Below are 18,106 nucleotides of genomic sequence, written 5' to 3'. Positions count from 1 at the left end.
TTTACTTTTCCCTCCCCCAACCCCAGACGGGCCTCCCGTCTGCCATTGATGCAGCAATGCAAATGCATACAAACAAAAAGGGGGGCGTAAAACAATCAATCGAACAGCTAGGAAATTTGCTTGCTCCGACTGTTTCCTCGTCTTGGCGGGTGGCCGAACCAATGAGGCTTGCACAAATTCAATGAGCACAGCAAGAGAATGGGCAAATATCAACTTGTCGTGCGGTCTCCTGCGTACGTATACTGCAACTTTTTCGATAACAACACACAAAAAAGAAGAAGATCCGACTCGCACACACATGTACAGTACACGACGCTACAGTAGCCGCCGTCTAGGAAAAGCACGCCAACGTTCGATCACTGACGCATGAATAACGAATGCAACCTCAGCGACCCTATTGTCCGCTCTACCCACGCCCTCGTGAAGAAAAAGCGGAGAGTGAGACATTCGGACGGGACCAGTCGAGCCATTCACGCAACGTCATAATCCTTAATTTTGTTTCAAAAGCATCAACTTTAACAAAGCATCCCGAACGAATTTACGCAGAATTTCGGGGCCAATCTCAGAGCTAATAGACACCCATAATCAAGTTCAACGGGAATCGCCAAGTGTGCGACGACGATGAATAAAAGAATGTCATTTCCCGAGATTTAGTAGAAATTATCCCGACTTGATTACACGGCGCAAATTGACATACCCCGTGATCGCTTCAGACTACTCTACTATAAACTTATTACAGAAAGAGGAAGTAATTATAAAGTACCTGGATTGCCACTTGCCAGCCCACCTAGTCGAATAATAGTGCGCGGGAGGTTCCCAGAGCTCGAGAGCGCCGACATTTTCCCTTTTTGACGGAATATGATTCCGATTGGCTCAACATTTAAGCAACTTAAGCTGACGATGAGTCGATAGAGCGTTGTCTAACGACGAGTCGTTATCGGATAATCATCGGAGCATAATAAAAAACTAAAAGTTACACTATGCTGCAGTATGGTAGTATACCGGTACAGTGACTACACCCACTTTCTGTTATATCTTGCTGTATCATATCGACGATCCGCCCAAGACGGAATAGTGAATACAACATCTCAGTGATGCCATAGGGCTTGGCGTCGGAGCGACCCCGCATGGCGTCCCTGGGGCTGGACTCTGTTGGCAGTCGCGTCCTGGATGCTGTGTGGAGTGGCCGTGTTTTTCCTGTCCGCTCCACCGTTCTCGCTTTATTTCCATTTTCCCCTCAATTACGCCCGTCTGTTTGGACGGACGGACGGCATTTCCCCTGTGTCGTCATATTCTACCAGAACGTGACATCGCTCTTTCAGGTACTTAGACATTTTCGTTTGTACAACATCAACAGTTTACTTGAGCGTAAAATAAAAAATGTTCAAAATAAGCCCAATGTTTTCCAAGTCAGAAGCCGAGTAGAAAGAGAAACTCAAATTCTATTGGAATGGCCGACAAGCCGCTTTGAATACTAAACTCCATCATAGTTGAGTAGAAGGATTTAAAGAAAAGTGATGAAGACGGGCAGGGTCCAAAGTGACGCGCTTAGAGTCGCAGAGAGTCTCGGGAATATCTCGGGGAATATATTATTACTAAAGTTGCTTACATAGGGAGTCGGTTGGCTGGTCCAAGCTTGAGAGAGAGTTTATGCAGTTGGGCTAACCAGGGCTAGAAATTTGCCTAATCAGTCTCCTCTCACACAGTGTGACTTGTGTTCAACTCCATAAATTCAATGATCCGCAGTCTATGCTAAACGTTTCGACTCGAGAGCGGGACACAGTTCAAACGGGCTTGTCGGATTGAATACCAAAATAGAGAGGGAGGATGTAAGAAATGGCTGGGGCTGGGGCGGCTGGGCCATCGACGTCTGCAAAAGTCCGAAAAGGTAAAGGTGAATTGTTTAGAGGACATTTCAAGAAAAGAGAAATGGAATCTAATTCAAGTAGGAGCACTGTCACTTTTGCTTGGGGAATGCGTAATATGTCGGCAACACGACAGTCAAGAGTCACAGCTGGACGTGGACCATCGGACATTTCTGTTTTGACCTTCGGCCGCTTTTGACCAGTATCTTATATAGGCACAAGCAACTTTCCTTTTTCTTCGGCTGTTGTTGCTGCTGTTGTCGCTCCCTCGGTGGGTTGCGCCGTTAAGAGATGGTTGGACTGTTCCAGTTCAAGTTACCGCATCTTCCCTTTTTAGGTGTTTCAGACATATCGACCCCACCAGCTATTCAACATGGAAACATACAGTTCTCTGAAAGAATCATTGAGGAAAGAGATTTAAGACCAGATGTCGCCGCCGTAGCTTCTTCCTCTTATTGCAATTCAGACTAGCGTGCAATAAAAAAACGTCGGTAGGAAGAAAGAAAGAAAAAAAGGCAACATATACTTTTAGGGGTGATCGTTCGGAGTTTCATTTATAGACACAGCTCATATCTCTTGGAGCAGTTTCATCGAAGCTCACACTTTGCCAAGACGTCACCGACATTATTATGTTTACCACTAAAACGCGTGTACTGCCGCGATCGCCGATTTTGAACAGATGCGTCAGCCTTGGACAGTAGGCAAGAAAATGGAAAAGAAAACATCGATGCAAATCTTGATATCAATAGTACATGTATATACCACGAAATACGCGTAGTGCAGTACTGTTGTTGGTGAGCTTGTTCCAATCGATAAAACGTTATTTATTAAAAACGGGATTCTAGCCAGTTCTCTTTTCCTCGTTCTTTCCAATGTTGCTGGCGATCGAAATTACCCAATCCATTAAGAGTTGTCCATTCGACGGTGCGTATGAGCTGGAAACTGTTGGCAACGACACGTATTGGTCAAAGGCTTTAGCTACAGCAAATTGAGAACATATCAAGAGCAGCCGACCGAGGAAAAGCGGCTGGGAAAATGACAAACCGTCAAGTGGAAATCCATCACATTATTTTCGTAGGCAAACACAAATACGGTAGTTATCTGCGACTTAGTTGTAATCAATTACAACGTCAGAAACGGCAACCAAACAAGAAACCATTTGCTCCCCTTCAAAAATGGTAAATAAACTCAATCTTTGTTGACATGTGTTTCGAGTGAAAAATCCTCGACAGCATCAAGTACCGCATTGGCTCGACCCTAAAAAGGAGTGACGTGGCCTATTTATCTTCCTGGCTGATGCAAAATAGGCAAACTCTAGACCCCGGTTCATTAACTTCAAATAATGCAGATTCTATTTTCGTCTTCGTCAAATATTAGGTTAGGTTTGAGAATAATAGCATTAAATGCAGTGAAGGAAGGGATTTCGGAGTAGTAGCTCATTGAGCTGACAATTCTAATAAGCCAACTGATGGGCATGAACTTGACTTTTTAGCCTAGTGGCAGCTAGTGCAAAGAAAGTTTCGTAAACTATCGAGCCTGACATCAGTTGACTTCTTGTCATGTCAATTTCATCGCGTGAATAGCAAAATGCTCTATTCCAGCTAGTATATAACTTCGAAAAAAAAAATAATAAATCCGTGATTGCGGAAAGTTACCATTTCGCACCCGTCAATATACAAAAAAAAAGTCGGCGTGAAAATTGGATTTCGTTCCGAGAGAACGATGAAAAAAAAAACGGGCGAGTGCCAGTACCGGGTAGCGGTTGTTACGGTACTCAAGGATCCAATATGACAGTTGAAAATGGAGTACTCATCGCAAAAGTTCCGATTGAAACTATATTTTAGACTAAACTCGTTTTTTCTTTGGTGAATAGGATCCGGAAATGACTGCAACGTCCAAACTCAAATTGACGTCGCAGCTGAGCGTCCGCCAGTTGGCGACGGGACAGTGAAGAAGAGACGATACTCCTCGTACAATTTGCCAGTAATCATATATAGTCCATACAACTTGGTTAATAAGAGACCATCATGCCGTGCTCAACTCACGGAGACGCCCTCGCAAACTGTCAAACAGTGACCAGTAATGACCATGGCAACGGCACTGACAACAATTACATCAACGAGACGGAAACCTCTGTGGGATTCACGTTCATGGACACGACGTCCAATAGTCCCGCCACTACGAAACCGATCAACAACAGCAACATTGCAGTTTATGACAGTTCCAGCAATAATAACTGGACAGACTTATTTTCCACCGTCGATTCGATGCTGGCGAGTTCCCCGTCTGGCAACGGCACCATCGGAGCCAGCGGCGGCGGCGGGGCTGGAGGATTCGGCTCCGAAGTGATGATTCCCCTCTACTCCGTCATCTTCATCCTGTCGGTGCTGGGCAATATCCTCGTCATCGTCACACTGACGCAAAACAGGAGAATGCGAACCGTCACCAACGTCTTTCTCCTCAATCTAGTAAGTTCCATTTGTGGTTCGTTTTCGATAAAAAAAAGATAACGCGATAGAAAAGTTATATACGAGTCACAGTCGCGAGTGTACCTCATCACCTCGCCGCCTATACAAGCCTGATTGACTCCTATAACACCGCGAGACTGCGGAACACTTACGAGCCATCATTGTCGAGTCCATATAGGTCGAGGGGTTTGCCGACTCTTTTCCCGTGGTTTACTCGTCGGGAAAATAAAAACAAAAATGAGAAAACTAGGAAAAATTAGGAAATTTACGAAAATATGGAAAATGTAGGGGAAAATGGGAAAAGTAGGGAAAATTTCCCATTTTTCCTTTCGTCCACTTAGAAAAAGAGTCAGCAACCCATTGATATATGGTTGTTACACAGTGTAACATACACAGCAATGCAGAAGAAGAATAGTCCCACCATTGCTTTTTCTCCTACTTCAGATTGAACCGAAAATTTCGAAAGTATGTGGTTCAAGGATCGCGTGTTTTTTGCGCGTCGCAGCCCCTCCCACCAGTTCCATTTCGTTCGCCATTCCTCATTTCGTCGATCTATATAAGTTCTACTTTTCCTCATTGAACGCGACTACGGCACGAAACAGTTGAATGTTCAGAAAGCGACCCGGTCAAGTTTCCTTTAAAAATAAAAGGGATCGTTATCGCATCACAAACTTGAAACGAGAAAAAAAGCCCATCGGCCATTAAAAAGGAAACTGAACAATCTCGAAAATAAAGACTGTGAAAAAAGAAAAGTTGCACATCCAATTTGATTAGAAATGAAGACGTATCAACGTACGAAAACGAAAGCGTACGGCCATGTGAAAACAAAAGCATTCGTCACGGTCGTCGACTGCTGCTGGCGTGTTAAGTCGCAACAATCGATCTCTGAGAATTCCCCACTGATTTTTGTTTCTCTTGTTCGTCGTAGTGCCAACTCTATACATCTTTTATTACCTTCATTTTCCTTTTTGCTTTACAGCCCCCCCAAAATCTTCTTCAGTTGTGCGTGATGCTCGATTAACATGTATAAATCGTTAACATACAAAACTCCAATGCGTTGCTCCGGAGAAGCGCAACTATCCGCCTCCGAATTGAATATTCAATCAACAGCAGTTGTCAACGGCACTTTTTACCGTCGCCGTGCAATGCCATTTGCTCAGTCTAACCTCACCTTTTCCCCTCATATCGGTGTTTTTTTGGATAGCACAGAGGCATTAAAGGGCGCTATTTTGTTTGAGATTCGAAGCTTCCGACGCCTACAGACAAGAGTGCTATATAAGCCAGGCATGAATAGAGTAATATGCAAGAGATATACAGTACCTAAACAAGGTGATCATAACGTGCCATAGAGATCACAGTTTTTAAAAGAAATTGAAACGTGCCCAAGCACACAATAAGGAACGTGGAAGGTTACTGAACATGACCTAAACGGTAAAAAAAAAACATAGACAGTGACGTCACGAGAGAATCAAAACTTGAACACGAATGAAAAGGCTGAGGGGGAGGTCTTGATTGAGTTCTATAAATAGTTGAATCAATACCGCCATAAAAAAAGGGTGGGGACAAGAAAGAAATCCACAGCTCAGGTGGAGTTCCGTCTGCACAATTCATTATTTAAGTGAAATTACACGAGATCAGTCGAACAGGTCGACCTTTCGCATAGAATTTGAAATTGGTCCCAATCCCAAAGGGAGAGCTAGAAAAAAGATGAAATCCAAACCAATAAGGCTGGTTTTCGCTCGCCTCTTTTTTTTTCTTTTCTTATTGCATAAAAATCAATGAGGCTAAAAAGTCAGAGGACCGTTCCCTGGGTCTCTGGGTAATCGAACGGAACTCGTGCCTCGATCTCACATTCCATCAACTTGACATCGTCATTTTCTCGTGAAGCTTTTCTTAGTCCCGACTTTGTCCGCGTTCGCCCTCTTTTCTCTGCTCTTCTTTCCGTGTTGAATCAGAAGAAATAGGGTTGCCTAGATGCCACTGACGATCCTCCTAGGTGGACTCATCAACAAAGTGAGGTCAGGCAATCTCCTTATAGATTTCCTTTCGTAATACAGAGAGAGAAGAAAGACGGGGACTTGGAATCCAATTACAAACGAGCGAACTACAATACGCTTATCCAATCGATCTGGCCAAACGTTGCGCGAACGGGGGTATTGAAGGATGAAATTGGGAGGGCGACATTCGGCGGCGTCAATTTCAGATTCGGCAACTACATTCATAGATATGAATAAAGGCAGCGGGCGGAATCAATTCGGAAAACAATCTTGCGCGCATCGACCATCGTACACAAAGATCCGTGAATACAAGGGGCGGACCCAATAACCAAACTTTCCTTAAGGGAACCAAAGCATCTCTGGCGGTTCATCTTTTCTCTAGATAAACTCGATAAAAGAAAAGTTCAGAGAAGAGAAAAGGATCAAAAAGATTTCAGAGCACTACAGACGAAAAAGTTGTTATCGTTATGAAAGTAGGGTGCAGAATACATAGAAGGCTACTTTAAGCTTTTTTATTTACTCAAAAGTGGGGGGATGTGAGAGCGTTCGTAACCCTTTGAAACAGGGAAAAAAATTGCACTGCAAGTGCCGCTTTGGATTTCCTTGATTCTGTTACTAAAAAACAGAAATTCCGTAGAAAAGATTTTCGCGTTTAATGCTATTGGAAATAAAATGTTAAGCCCTCCGAGGAACGCGAACCTATCGATAGACATAAAGACGTACAGTCGCATCCTTTCGTTAATAGGCGAACGAATTAAGCGTTGTTTTCAGTTCATTTCAAAAGAACAAAAAGACATAAGCTGCAATTTAATTTGACTGACAGTTGATGAAAAAACGGGTTTCTCATTCGGATTTTATCCTGGAGCAACAGGCGCCGTATTAATTGTAGACGACTAATTGATTCCGTTCAAGAGACGGTGGCACTATGACGACACCGTCTATTTAACGAAGTTGAAAAAAAAATGACGAGAAAACAACTAGTACGGTAAATAAGTAGGAAATCGATACGCAATAGGCAAGCGGCCTAGAGCGGGAATTGGATAGGCAGCAGAGATAGTCCTCTTTCATCTCTCGATTTACACTTTTTTTTTCTCTCTATTTTTTTTTGGCTTATCAAGCCTAGCCGACTTCCGTTTCTACTTTGACACGCATAGAGAGTGAATGACGGAAACTATCGATTCGCAACCGAACGCGATTTCGGCACGCGCCCATTGTTCTTCTATGTACTCTCTCTCCCATTATGTATCTATTTTGGCCATTCGTCTCGGAGGCAGGCAGTCAATCATCTTCACACGACTCGCTCGCGATAGCAATGTTAATGAGATCAGGCCGCATACCAAAACATGACCCGTATTCATAAAAAAAGGAAAATTACATTGTTCAATTAATTCTGGCTAGCAGGAGAAGTAACTTGTTTCGATAGCATAAAAACATCGGCATACAACAGTTGACCGATGACAAGAAACAAATGGGCGCACCAATGCTCGTAACTCTTTCTACAATATCCTTTACGTCGACTGGAATGGTCATTATTCTTTCATTTTCGAACAATGCCCTTCTTTATAGCCAACAGCTAATCCGGCAATTCCACACACACAAACAATATACCATTTGAGTTCATCTTCGTAATACTTGCAGGCCGTTTGAATTTACCCTGCAATTAGCCCGCAGGGGTGTGAGCGTGTGGCGTGGGTGTAGCGTGACGTCAATACGCCCGGTACATGTTCGGTAAAAAAAAGAGGCCTAACAAGAAAACTACAGCCCATAAACTTCAGGGGGGGGATATCGAAAAGTCAAATACTTGGAAAATAATTTCCGACTGATGCGTATTGTGTCATGCATGATGCATGGGGCTGCACGCTATTCGACAGCAATAGGATACTACAGGAAATAATCATTTCTAATTCATTTCCATTTATTTCTATTTGCCGGAACGATCCGACAGGCCATCGCCGACCTTCTACTTGGCGTCTTCTGCATGCCTTTCACGCTCATCGGCCAGCTGTTGCGGGATTTCATTTTCGGGAGCTTCATGTGCAAAACCATACCCTATTTTCAAGGTGAGCGAAAACGTTTTAAACCATCCCATTTGAAAAACGAAGAATCTTTGGTGACGACGAAATCTAATTCAATCCCAGCAACGCTCACGCAACTGTCGTTTCAAGATCTTCCTCCTTTTCACGATTTCACAGAGAATATCCATCCAATTTCGATATAATATGGCGTTTGAACACATTTCTTTTGTTGGAACAGATTGGTACTTTCGTTGGCTTCTCAACTTTGCACCAGAAATAGCACTGAAAAGATGAATGAAAGGAACCAGGCGGGGAAAAAAAGTTAATTCATTACCATCCGTAATCAGTTGGCACAGCAGCATTCAGTCAACTCCCGACTGAAAACGCCAGATCAGAAAAAGAAAGTCGGTTATCACATGCACAATCTGTCATCCAATTACATTTGAGCAGTACCCAACGTTGCTTTCTAATTATCGCCCGTTCCTCACTGTGATAGTGTACAGATCTATCAAACTCTTTTGATAGACAAGTGATAACACCTAAGAGACGCAGAGATGGAAGAGAATAAAAAGGAGATTGATTTTCCAAACTAGAACCCTGTTGTATGTATCCTGAGGCTTTCCGACAATTCAAGAGTAATACTACGAATGAAACGTAGTGGGGCGAAAGCCTTTTCCGAACCAAAGTTGTCTAGTCTATTTGCAGTCTGTCTGGCAATCAGCAAAATAAAAACTAGTTGAAATTGGGCAACAAGAAGGCAGAAGATTTATTCATGACTAGGAAAATTGTTTTCCTAACCAAAAAAAAATAGTTGGTAGGCCTATAGCAATTGCAAGCGCACCGAGGCACTATCGATTCGGGACTAGTGAGCTTTTAGAATTCGGATGAAACGATGCGCGGTATTCTATGAAAAAGGACGGAACAGATCTGACCATGGCAATCAATACATTTAAAAATCGAAATCAATCATCAGTGATTCGTGATTTCTTGAAATAACTTTTTCTAAACACATTTAAAAAAAAACTAGATTTCGGCACTTGCTAATTGGTGAAAATAACTTTACATGAAAAGCACCGGAACAAACAGCGCAGTAACTAACTCACAAGGCTCCCGTCTTTTGCTCTACCAATTCCCTAACTAGGGAGGCAATCGTCATTTATAAAGTTTTTCAACGACTCCCGTGGCTTGGTAGAGGAAACAAGATGAAAAATAAGTCGATGCTTAATGAGCTTAATGAAAAGACGCAGAAGCAAGAAGCACGAGTAGACGATGGGATAGTAAACCGACTGTGAATATACGTAATCACTAACAGTAAATGCAACTGTCAAGCAAGTGCAATGCAAGTCGAGACCGAATCAGTGTAGTGTTTCCGGAAAAGAAACGAAACGAAGATGATGATGCTACCACCCCATCTCATATACGACAGTCGACTCTTTGCTGAATCAATAGTCATATGCTAGCTTCTGTTGCATATGAATATTGAATTGATTACGTGCGCTTGATGGCAAGTTATTCATTTCAGATGTGCGTCTCCAGACTGACTATTGCGTAGGATGCGACTTTATTATTCTACGGCCACTTGAACGAGCATAGTCCTATCGGGAAACTTTTTGTTGATCGCGTCCGCGTGTGACTATCCAACATGCATGTGGGTGTCCCCAAGAAAAATCAAGATACAAAGCTCAACTTTGGCTTTTGATGTGGGAAGAACGAATCCTAACTTGGCGAGACGACGTCGTCGTCGTATAGTTCACAATCATTAAGAGCTCACTATCCCACCTTCCTCAACGGCGTTTCTTTGGTACGATTTCGCATCGCATCCGTCTAACCATGGTCTAACCTGATATCACTTGCTTTCATCTTGCCCGGTCTTTGGAATCGCTTCTAAGAAATATCACCCACAAATATACTTCGTTAATAGAGGGTAAGATGAAGTCTTTCCTTTCCGAAAACCGACCGACAAGCGACAACAGCCAATCACCAGCGCAGATTGGGATGATTCAATCAAAGTCAAACTGACGTATCGATCGCCTTGGAAAAGACAAGGAAAGCGAAGAAAAACTTGTCATCTAACCTCAAATGCCATTGCATTCGCTTATGCAAATCAACACGCACTAGGTGGAAACGAGCACTGGGTTGGTGACATCAAAAACAGCACTCGCCGCAGTGCTCGTAAAGAAAAAAGTTCAAGAGGGCAAGTGGCAACACGGACCGATATCGTTTTCCCATATACCGTGTTCGATCTAGGTCTCACTTTGCCCGGCACAAACACGCCAGCGCAAAAAGCGAATTTATCTCGAGTGATTTCAACAAATATACCGAGATGGCCACTTCCGTTTAACTCTTCACACATACTGCGCGTGCCAGACGGCAATTTCGTTAAGTGATTTTATTTTGGTTGTTGCGCACTAAACCGTAAACCCTTTCCTTTTCGGATTCGTGGGCAGTAAATTGTGTACAATAGTTTCATGTCAGATAATAAGTCCGTATTTATACCAGCCCGTAATAATTTTCCAGGAAGAGGCAGTTCAAGACCTCAAGCACATGTCCGTGTCTAATCCCGTTTCTGTTCGGTTTTTTCTTCTATTAGTGCAAGGCGACTCATACTCCGAAACGCAAAACACTTGCTTTGATCCATGCAACCCCAGTACCCCCAACTAAATTGAAGATTTTATTAAGCAACGCACAAAATATGTAAAAAGATATTAGTCCTACTCGACTTGAACGGTTCCTCTTTCAATGTCCCACGTGCATTATTTGCGATCGCATATAATGCCACCGGATGCGACGAATATCTAAAGAATTATTTCTTCTTTTTTTCCTCCTACATTGCACTGAATGGGATTGACGGCAGCTGTTTCGGTCGCAGTCGGCGTTTGGACGCTAGTGGCCATCTCGCTGGAGCGTTACTTTGCTATATGCAGACCTCTCAAGTCTCGCATCTGGCAAACCAGATCTCACGCCTACAAAATGATCATCGCCATCTGGATCCTCAGTCTCTCATTGTGTCTACCCGTGGCCGTTCTCAGCCGCCTCAAACCCATCAGAGAAACAGGTAAGCCGATTTAATTAACTTCTTTTGGGCTACTACATTTGCGGGCAACCAAAAGAAAGTGGAAAGAATAGCTTCACAAAGTTGCGACAATGACGTCATTGGAAATGTGGCTGAGAATGCAAATCAGACGGGCCTCGAATCAACAACAATCAGTTGATACTAAACAGCGGTTTAGTCGACCAGAATCGAAAACAGGATTATCCTTGTGATCGGAAACCTAACGTCCAGCGGTACTGAAACTAAGCTCAAGAAAACCCTCGTCTATAGCCGCCCCTTGGACGCATGCATAAAATACGAGGAGGATATCAAAATGGACGTGCGTCTTGCAACTACAATCGCCACAAACTTGCGAGTTTGCACACACGGGACGAAAGTTGGAGGAGAAAGGGCACCAGTGCCTATAGTGAGTTAAGTATTACGGTACCGTATTTCTTTTTTGAAATGAAAGGAAGACGCAAGGTTAGTCAAACAAGAAGATTCTATTATGTATGCCTCTTGTTCTTTCCCCCCTGCCGAGAAGAAAGGGCAAGAACAACATCAAACAAAAGCCCAACCCAATCTACGGAAGATGACGAAATCTACAACGGAAAAGACTCGGATTCTCTAGCGAGTTTCACGGCTCAATGGATGGCACAAGATATTGGACTTCAGGACAGTTTAAATAATGCTAGTAAAAGGCCAGTAAGTAGTAGTACTTACTAAGCCAGAGAAGCGAAAGTTATTCCTTTCATGTTGGGATAGGTCAGAATTTTCAGGAACGGGTTTTACCAAGGTCTTCTTCGTATGTAAAAAATGTACCGTAAAACCTCAACAACAACAACACTATCAACTTTACAAATTCATGGTTGCCATCTTCATCAACCAGCTTTCAGACTTTCTATTGCAACATCTAATAGTCCTTGAATAAATTTGTAACTCTGCTGGAGCTTGTTTTTCACACATAAACATCGAGTCATTGTGTGTGGTCGATGAAAAAGTAAAAATATTATGCCATAAACTTGAATCTTTGGTTGTCTGACAAGTGCGTGATGCAATACGTTTTGAACATATTGACAATGAATCGAGATAACGGTTAAAGCACAAAAAAGACTACGATGTCCTGTTTTGGTTCAACAACCATTATACGACTGGGAAAAAAATTGCTGCGACACGAGATCTGATCAATAGTCAACATGTTCAAGTTAGGGCTATGCGCATGTAATTCCTGTCGGAATAATCAATGCTGTAATCAAGACGGGATTATTTGAGTGACATCAAACGAGAAAGGGGAAAAGAAAGGATAAATTCGCTGTGTTCGCAGCGTCTTTATAATAGGAGGATGTTTAAATAAATAAATTATAATCGGGTTTCAACAAAAGACGGCGTTCTTTTCATTCCACGCATGAGTGCATATGCATCAGACTTTCTTGACGAACCCAAAACCTATAAGAGGCTTTAATGTTATCGATACGGCAGTGTGGGTGGAGATTCGTACGAGAGACTTTAGATTAGTGAGTGGTGGCACTGGTGGCTCATATCAAAGAAAAGGGGGCGTTGAAATTCAACGGAAAATTTGGGACGCCCATCGTCAAGGCATTGCAAAAGAAAATCAATGGCGTGGTGGCTTGACTCACCTTACAGTAGTCTGTGCTTAAGTTAACTCGATGGCTTGCAGAAATGAATTTTCGGACGAAAACGTGGAACGGAGACTCGATGTCGGACGTGCTTCATTCCTTTCTCCCGAGAATTCTGGCTTTGCCTTCATTTCTGTTTCACAGTTCCGGGAATAACACGAAATTGGTGCAATAGCTGTCTATAATTAACGATGGCACAGTAGTCTAGTATGGGAAGTTATAAAGTATTTGCACTATAAAAGTCACAAAGATGTCAGAGATATACGTCGGTTTACTTCATCTCCCGGACCACACTTGGCGGTTTAAAAGACGAGAAAGAATTAAAAACTGCAGACATCGTTGTGACATTGAGATTTTTATTATTTAGTAAGAATTAATTTGATAATGGCAATTAATTCATTAATAATTAATTATAAATTATAATCTATCTGGAACAATAACGTAATATTATTTGAGCTGATTTCTTAGACCCTTGAGTAATAATAAATTTGACAGCAAGAAGAATGTAAGAAAGTTTGTCTGGTAAGCAGAGATGAGATTCGACAATTTCAAACACACAAACCAAAATATGTTGGTCTTATTATCTTCTTTTTAAAAGGCTTTTCAGTTACAGTTAACAGTGTTAACCAGAAAAGTCAGTGTTAACTTAACACTGAATTCCAACTGAGTGAATGAATATGAAGGTTATACGTGGGGTATAACCTATTCGTATTCGTCCCTACGTATAAAATTAACTGTGGGGATCTCTGTGTAAGTAAAATTAGTTAAAATTGGCTAATCAAATGAATTCCCATTTTTTACCATCAAGAAGTGATCCAATCAACCATTCAGCGAATGAGTCACGTGTGGCAATGATGTACTGTTGCATAAAAGATGAAGACAAGCTTCATTAACTTGGTCGCCAGAGACCTCACTGGCGAAGCTTTAACGTTCTCTTTAGCGATACTGAATAAATACTGAATACATTAATTATCCCATTTCTGTTCGCAAGTTCATAGCACTCAGTTTCATATAAATTGTACTAACCTTGAGACTCGAGACGTTATATAATCTTGCATCGAATTAATCAATTAAATGCAATGCTAAAACCTACGTGTAAGTAAAACGGTTTGAATTCATTTACCATGAGGTATGGACCATTAAGATCAAGGCTAAGTTATATTGTATGTTGTCGTGGATCCTAGCATTAATCATTTATCCTTACTTGGCTGCTTACGGCGTGGTAACGGAAGATAACAAAATATTGGCCTAGGAACCATAAATAATAGCCTGTTACTTGGTACGGAATAATTTTTAGAACATTCATAACATTCAGATCTACGCATACATCATGCGTAACTAAGGCTAAATATGTACGAGATGTTGTACCTGAGTTTCTTCTGTGTTAAATAATTGTAACACCAGAGATGAATCCGTTGAAATCTTATATGGCTTTTGTAATTACAGGTAGGCACAAATGTCGAGAAGAATGGCCCGATGCTGTCAGCGAGAAAGTATACAATCTGCTATTGGTATGAAGTAGATCAAACCTCTCGTCTTAATCCTAGACAAATGCCGTGATGTAAAAACTATTGTCGTAGGACGTGATTTTGCTCGTCCTGCCACTGCTCATTATGGGGTTGGCCTACTGGTTAATTGCCGCTCGTCTGTGGAGAGGACTGCGTCACGAAACAAGCAGCAGCGTTAATACAAATACGGGAAGTCGTTTGCAGACAATGATGGCAGCTGCCGAATCTTCCGCTCCTCTCGAGAATATCTGCGGCTCATCATGTACAGGTAATGATATAAAAGATGAAAAGTAAAGCTTCGTTTCTCCGATTTTACTTTCCAAGAAAAATATGTTGGCCGACACTAACGAAGAGAAATCCTTGTGGTTAATGAGAAAATCGTAATAATAATTAATCTTGGATTGTGGGTTACAAAGCTAGCATCACGAAAGATCTAAGTAAACCATCAACGGGTAACCTCAAATAAGGGAACAACCGGGGAACTACACTGGGGAATAACTAAATAATGACTTGAGCATGTGGCTACGAAAGCCGATAAAACCTGAACGAACAAGAGTTATGAACAACGAGAATGGAAAAGCAGGAATTTCTCTGTAAAACCTTTTCGCTTCTGGCTTTGTACGTTCAACGCAACTTTCAGTTACATAGCTTTATACTTTTCTGACATGCTATCTTATTATATGAATATTTAAAATCAAAGTTTACATGCACAAGATTAGCGGTACTAAGATTACCTTGTAAGTTAGTACTTAGTAGTTCATATTTTTTCGAAAAAAGGAATCCACAAGGTACTTTTGGGCAAAAATGTTTCTTCTGGTTTCTTTAACTGTAACAAAATAGTATTGCGTCAGCGGCAGTAAATTATGCACATTTTTCTTAAAGTTAATGTTGCTGTTTTCAAGCTTTTAGAATAGGAATGTCGTTATTTTTTTCTCTTATAGGTTTATAGCGCAAACTTGTATCACAATTCTGCATGGAAACAATATCGAGGGAAAACTCCTTTAAATCAAAGCATCAATGACATGTACATGCATACTCTCACTCCACCCTTCTTATTTCACTAACCACCATCGCTAGCTATTTTGACTTAATGCCTACCGTAAAAGTCATTGTCAGGTCTGAGCCTATCATCTTTTTTTAGGTAGGTAGGTTTTTAAGTCCCCTTAAAAAAAACGGCGCATCTGTTCAGAATGGAGTCCGGTGGTACCGATAGCCTAGCGTCCAATACAAATCTTTCTGTAATGAAAAGAAATTGGGTTATTTTTTCCGGAAACTCACGTTTTATGACGTTCAGGAAACTTAGTAAAAGAAATGTCACGTTTCACCGTCGCTTTCCTTTGTATTGGAAGAAGAAATCATAAGTAGTCTACGTCCCTAATTTTCTGTTTTGTAAAGATCGGTAAATCGATTTGTCTTTCATTTCTTCCGCTCCTGTTGACAATTAGTTTAATTGCGACCCAGTTGCGCAAGACCCTACAATTTAGGGGCCGGTAGGCTTTGTCTCAGACAGTCGTGCCTTTGTCTAGGCAAATGTAGAGTCAATTGCAATACAGAAGCCCTCCCCAAAGTTCAATCCGAAATTGTTGAGCTGTAAGCTGCTTATCCGGCAAAGTTCTTGTATTGCAATTTATCCGACGGAACGAAAGAAACGGCCAAATGAAACCGAATGATCAATAGGGTTTTTGTTTAAATTTGTTCAGAACGATGCCAAGAGCCCGATTCCACGATCCAGTCAGACAGCCTAACCAGCCATAACTTCCCACGCGCAAGTCCAAATACAGCAAAGAAATCTACCGTAATTCAATGGCCGCTGCGAAGCAATCACCGTCATCTTTGTTGCCATCCTCAATTGGAAAGGACCATCACTCAGCAGCAGAGAAGCGGAAACGGAACTGCATGGAGAGGAGGCTCTCAATCACAGCAGGGCAACCAACAAAGGGCAACGTCTGTCCAGATTATGGACTATCGCTTGGCAGCTCGATACGGCGTCCGATCTACTTACACGGACAAAAGCGTCTGGGCCAAGAAAAAAGTCATTCGAATGCTCTTCGTCATTGTTTTTGAATTTTTTCTGTGTTGGGCGCCACTTTACGTCGTCAACACCTGGTAAATGATCCTGCAAAGCAATTCAATCTTAGTAAATTTTGATCTCATTTGTCACGCTACATACTGTATGTCATTTCAGGTATACCTTTGATCCTGCTAGTCTCTACGAGCAAATGGGTCCAACAGAGATAGCGCTGACCCAGCTTCTGGCTTATTTGTCGAGTTGCTGTAATCCCATTACCTACTGTTTTATGAATGAGAAGTTTCGTAACGCATTTCTCAGCGCCTTCGGATGTGGACCACAGGGTCGGGGATTCGGACGCGCTCCTAATCGTAGTACCGATCTTCTGTCAGCTTCGTTCAACGACAGCTTCAATCTCGGTCGACGAACTACAAATAAAGGTAAATAACAAAAATTAATCATTTAACACCATCACACTACCACATCCCCAATAGCAGCTCAGGCTCTATTTTCCATACGCTTTAGATCTTTTGAATAATTAAAAAAAAGCTTTCTAATTACGTGGATTCATCAGCGATCCAAGTAAAACCCTCACCCCACATAATGTTTTGTGAATTGCGGTAGCGCTTCCAACCGTGTGCAATAATAAAATTTTTCGTTTTTTTGCTTTGATTTTGAAGTCGGGTCTCCTCGTGAAGAATCGAAAAGCTCATTTCGCATAGCCTGACGAACAGCTCCGCATGTTTCTCTATGGCATAACTTGGTTTAGATACTTTGGTCGACGTTTCACTGGATAAAACTCAATGTGGCTTAAATGTTTTTCTGGATATCCGATCTGGCTTTTGTTTTTATTTGTTTGTTTTTTGCGTCCCCGCTCGTTCGTGTCCTCCTTTTTCGCCCAGTTGAAATTAGCGGGCAAGAGCTACCAAACCCGTCGTTACCCCGATCACACTTGGCATGTCGTTGTAGGTCAGCATCGCGATCGTCATGTCGTCTTGTGTCTACTCCAGGAAACGCACGTTTGACCACCAATTCCACAACGATCGTCGAGACGGCCCTTTTTGATGGAGAAATCGGAACTATCCTACAGACAACTAGACCTTCCCATGCAGATTAGGAGTCACGAAGAGAATGTTCTTCTTAAATTCATTCCATATCCGGTTGGATGAAAAATAAAAGCTGCTAGTGGTGATACCTGAAGGGAGCCTGGAAGATTCAAAGATGGGGCAGCTGCAGATCAACATGAAATTCAGAGAAGAATTTGACATTAACACCTATTCGATCTCAGTTCAAAAATTCATGGATGTTATTTAAGCTATTATTGTGATTGATGTTTAATATTTGATCAATGTCATATCCCAAATCATCCACTCATAAATGTAAGGCATATACAATATGCTGAACACGCACCAAATATGTTCATTTCGCTGTCTCAAATATATGAGAATCCTATCGGAATACGCTATTAATACTTTTATAGGCGGGTCACTACGTCTAACGTACCTTGGGTGAAAATAACTATTCATTATGTTTTTTACGGCATTGGATGACAAGCCGTCATCAAGGAGTTGGCCAAG

At 41.9% G+C, this 18,106-nt stretch overlaps 1 protein-coding gene and 1 long non-coding RNA gene across 3 annotated transcripts; one reads left to right on the top strand and one right to left on the bottom strand.

The window, feature by feature from the left end:
• The first annotated feature begins 1,171 nt into the window (after window positions 1-1,171).
• On the top strand, window positions 1,172-17,898 carry LOC124344140 (cholecystokinin receptor type A-like). Of its 2 annotated transcripts, none has more exons than XM_046797599.1 (9): window positions 1,172-1,322; window positions 3,739-4,333; window positions 8,276-8,390; window positions 11,200-11,400; window positions 14,460-14,524; window positions 14,594-14,789; window positions 16,222-16,627; window positions 16,707-16,969; window positions 17,540-17,898. In XM_046797599.1, exons 2-9 carry the CDS (start codon window positions 3,893-3,895, stop codon window positions 17,644-17,646), a joined length of 1,794 nt encoding a protein of 597 aa, XP_046653555.1. In that variant the 5' UTR covers window positions 1,172-1,322; window positions 3,739-3,892; the 3' UTR covers window positions 17,647-17,898. The 2 variants fall into 2 exon arrangements, with proteins under 2 accessions (XP_046653555.1, XP_046653556.1); XM_046797600.1 differs by having other exon boundaries at window positions 17,499-17,898.
• LOC124344274 lies at window positions 8,402-14,600 on the bottom strand. The gene is made up of 3 exons (XR_006919630.1): window positions 13,815-14,600; window positions 13,014-13,759; window positions 8,402-9,055 (listed from the first exon to the last, which is right to left on the bottom strand). It is a non-coding gene; the product is annotated as an uncharacterized LOC124344274 (long non-coding RNA).
• Window positions 17,899-18,106: the final 208 nt, after the last annotated feature.

Source organism: Daphnia pulicaria, chromosome 6 (assembly GCF_021234035.1).
Source record: "Daphnia pulicaria isolate SC F1-1A chromosome 6, SC_F0-13Bv2, whole genome shotgun sequence".
NCBI classification, from domain to species: Eukaryota; Metazoa; Arthropoda; class Branchiopoda; order Diplostraca; family Daphniidae; genus Daphnia; species Daphnia pulicaria.
Note: the sequence above shows the minus strand (reverse complement) of the source record. Positions and strands in the feature narration are given on the sequence as shown.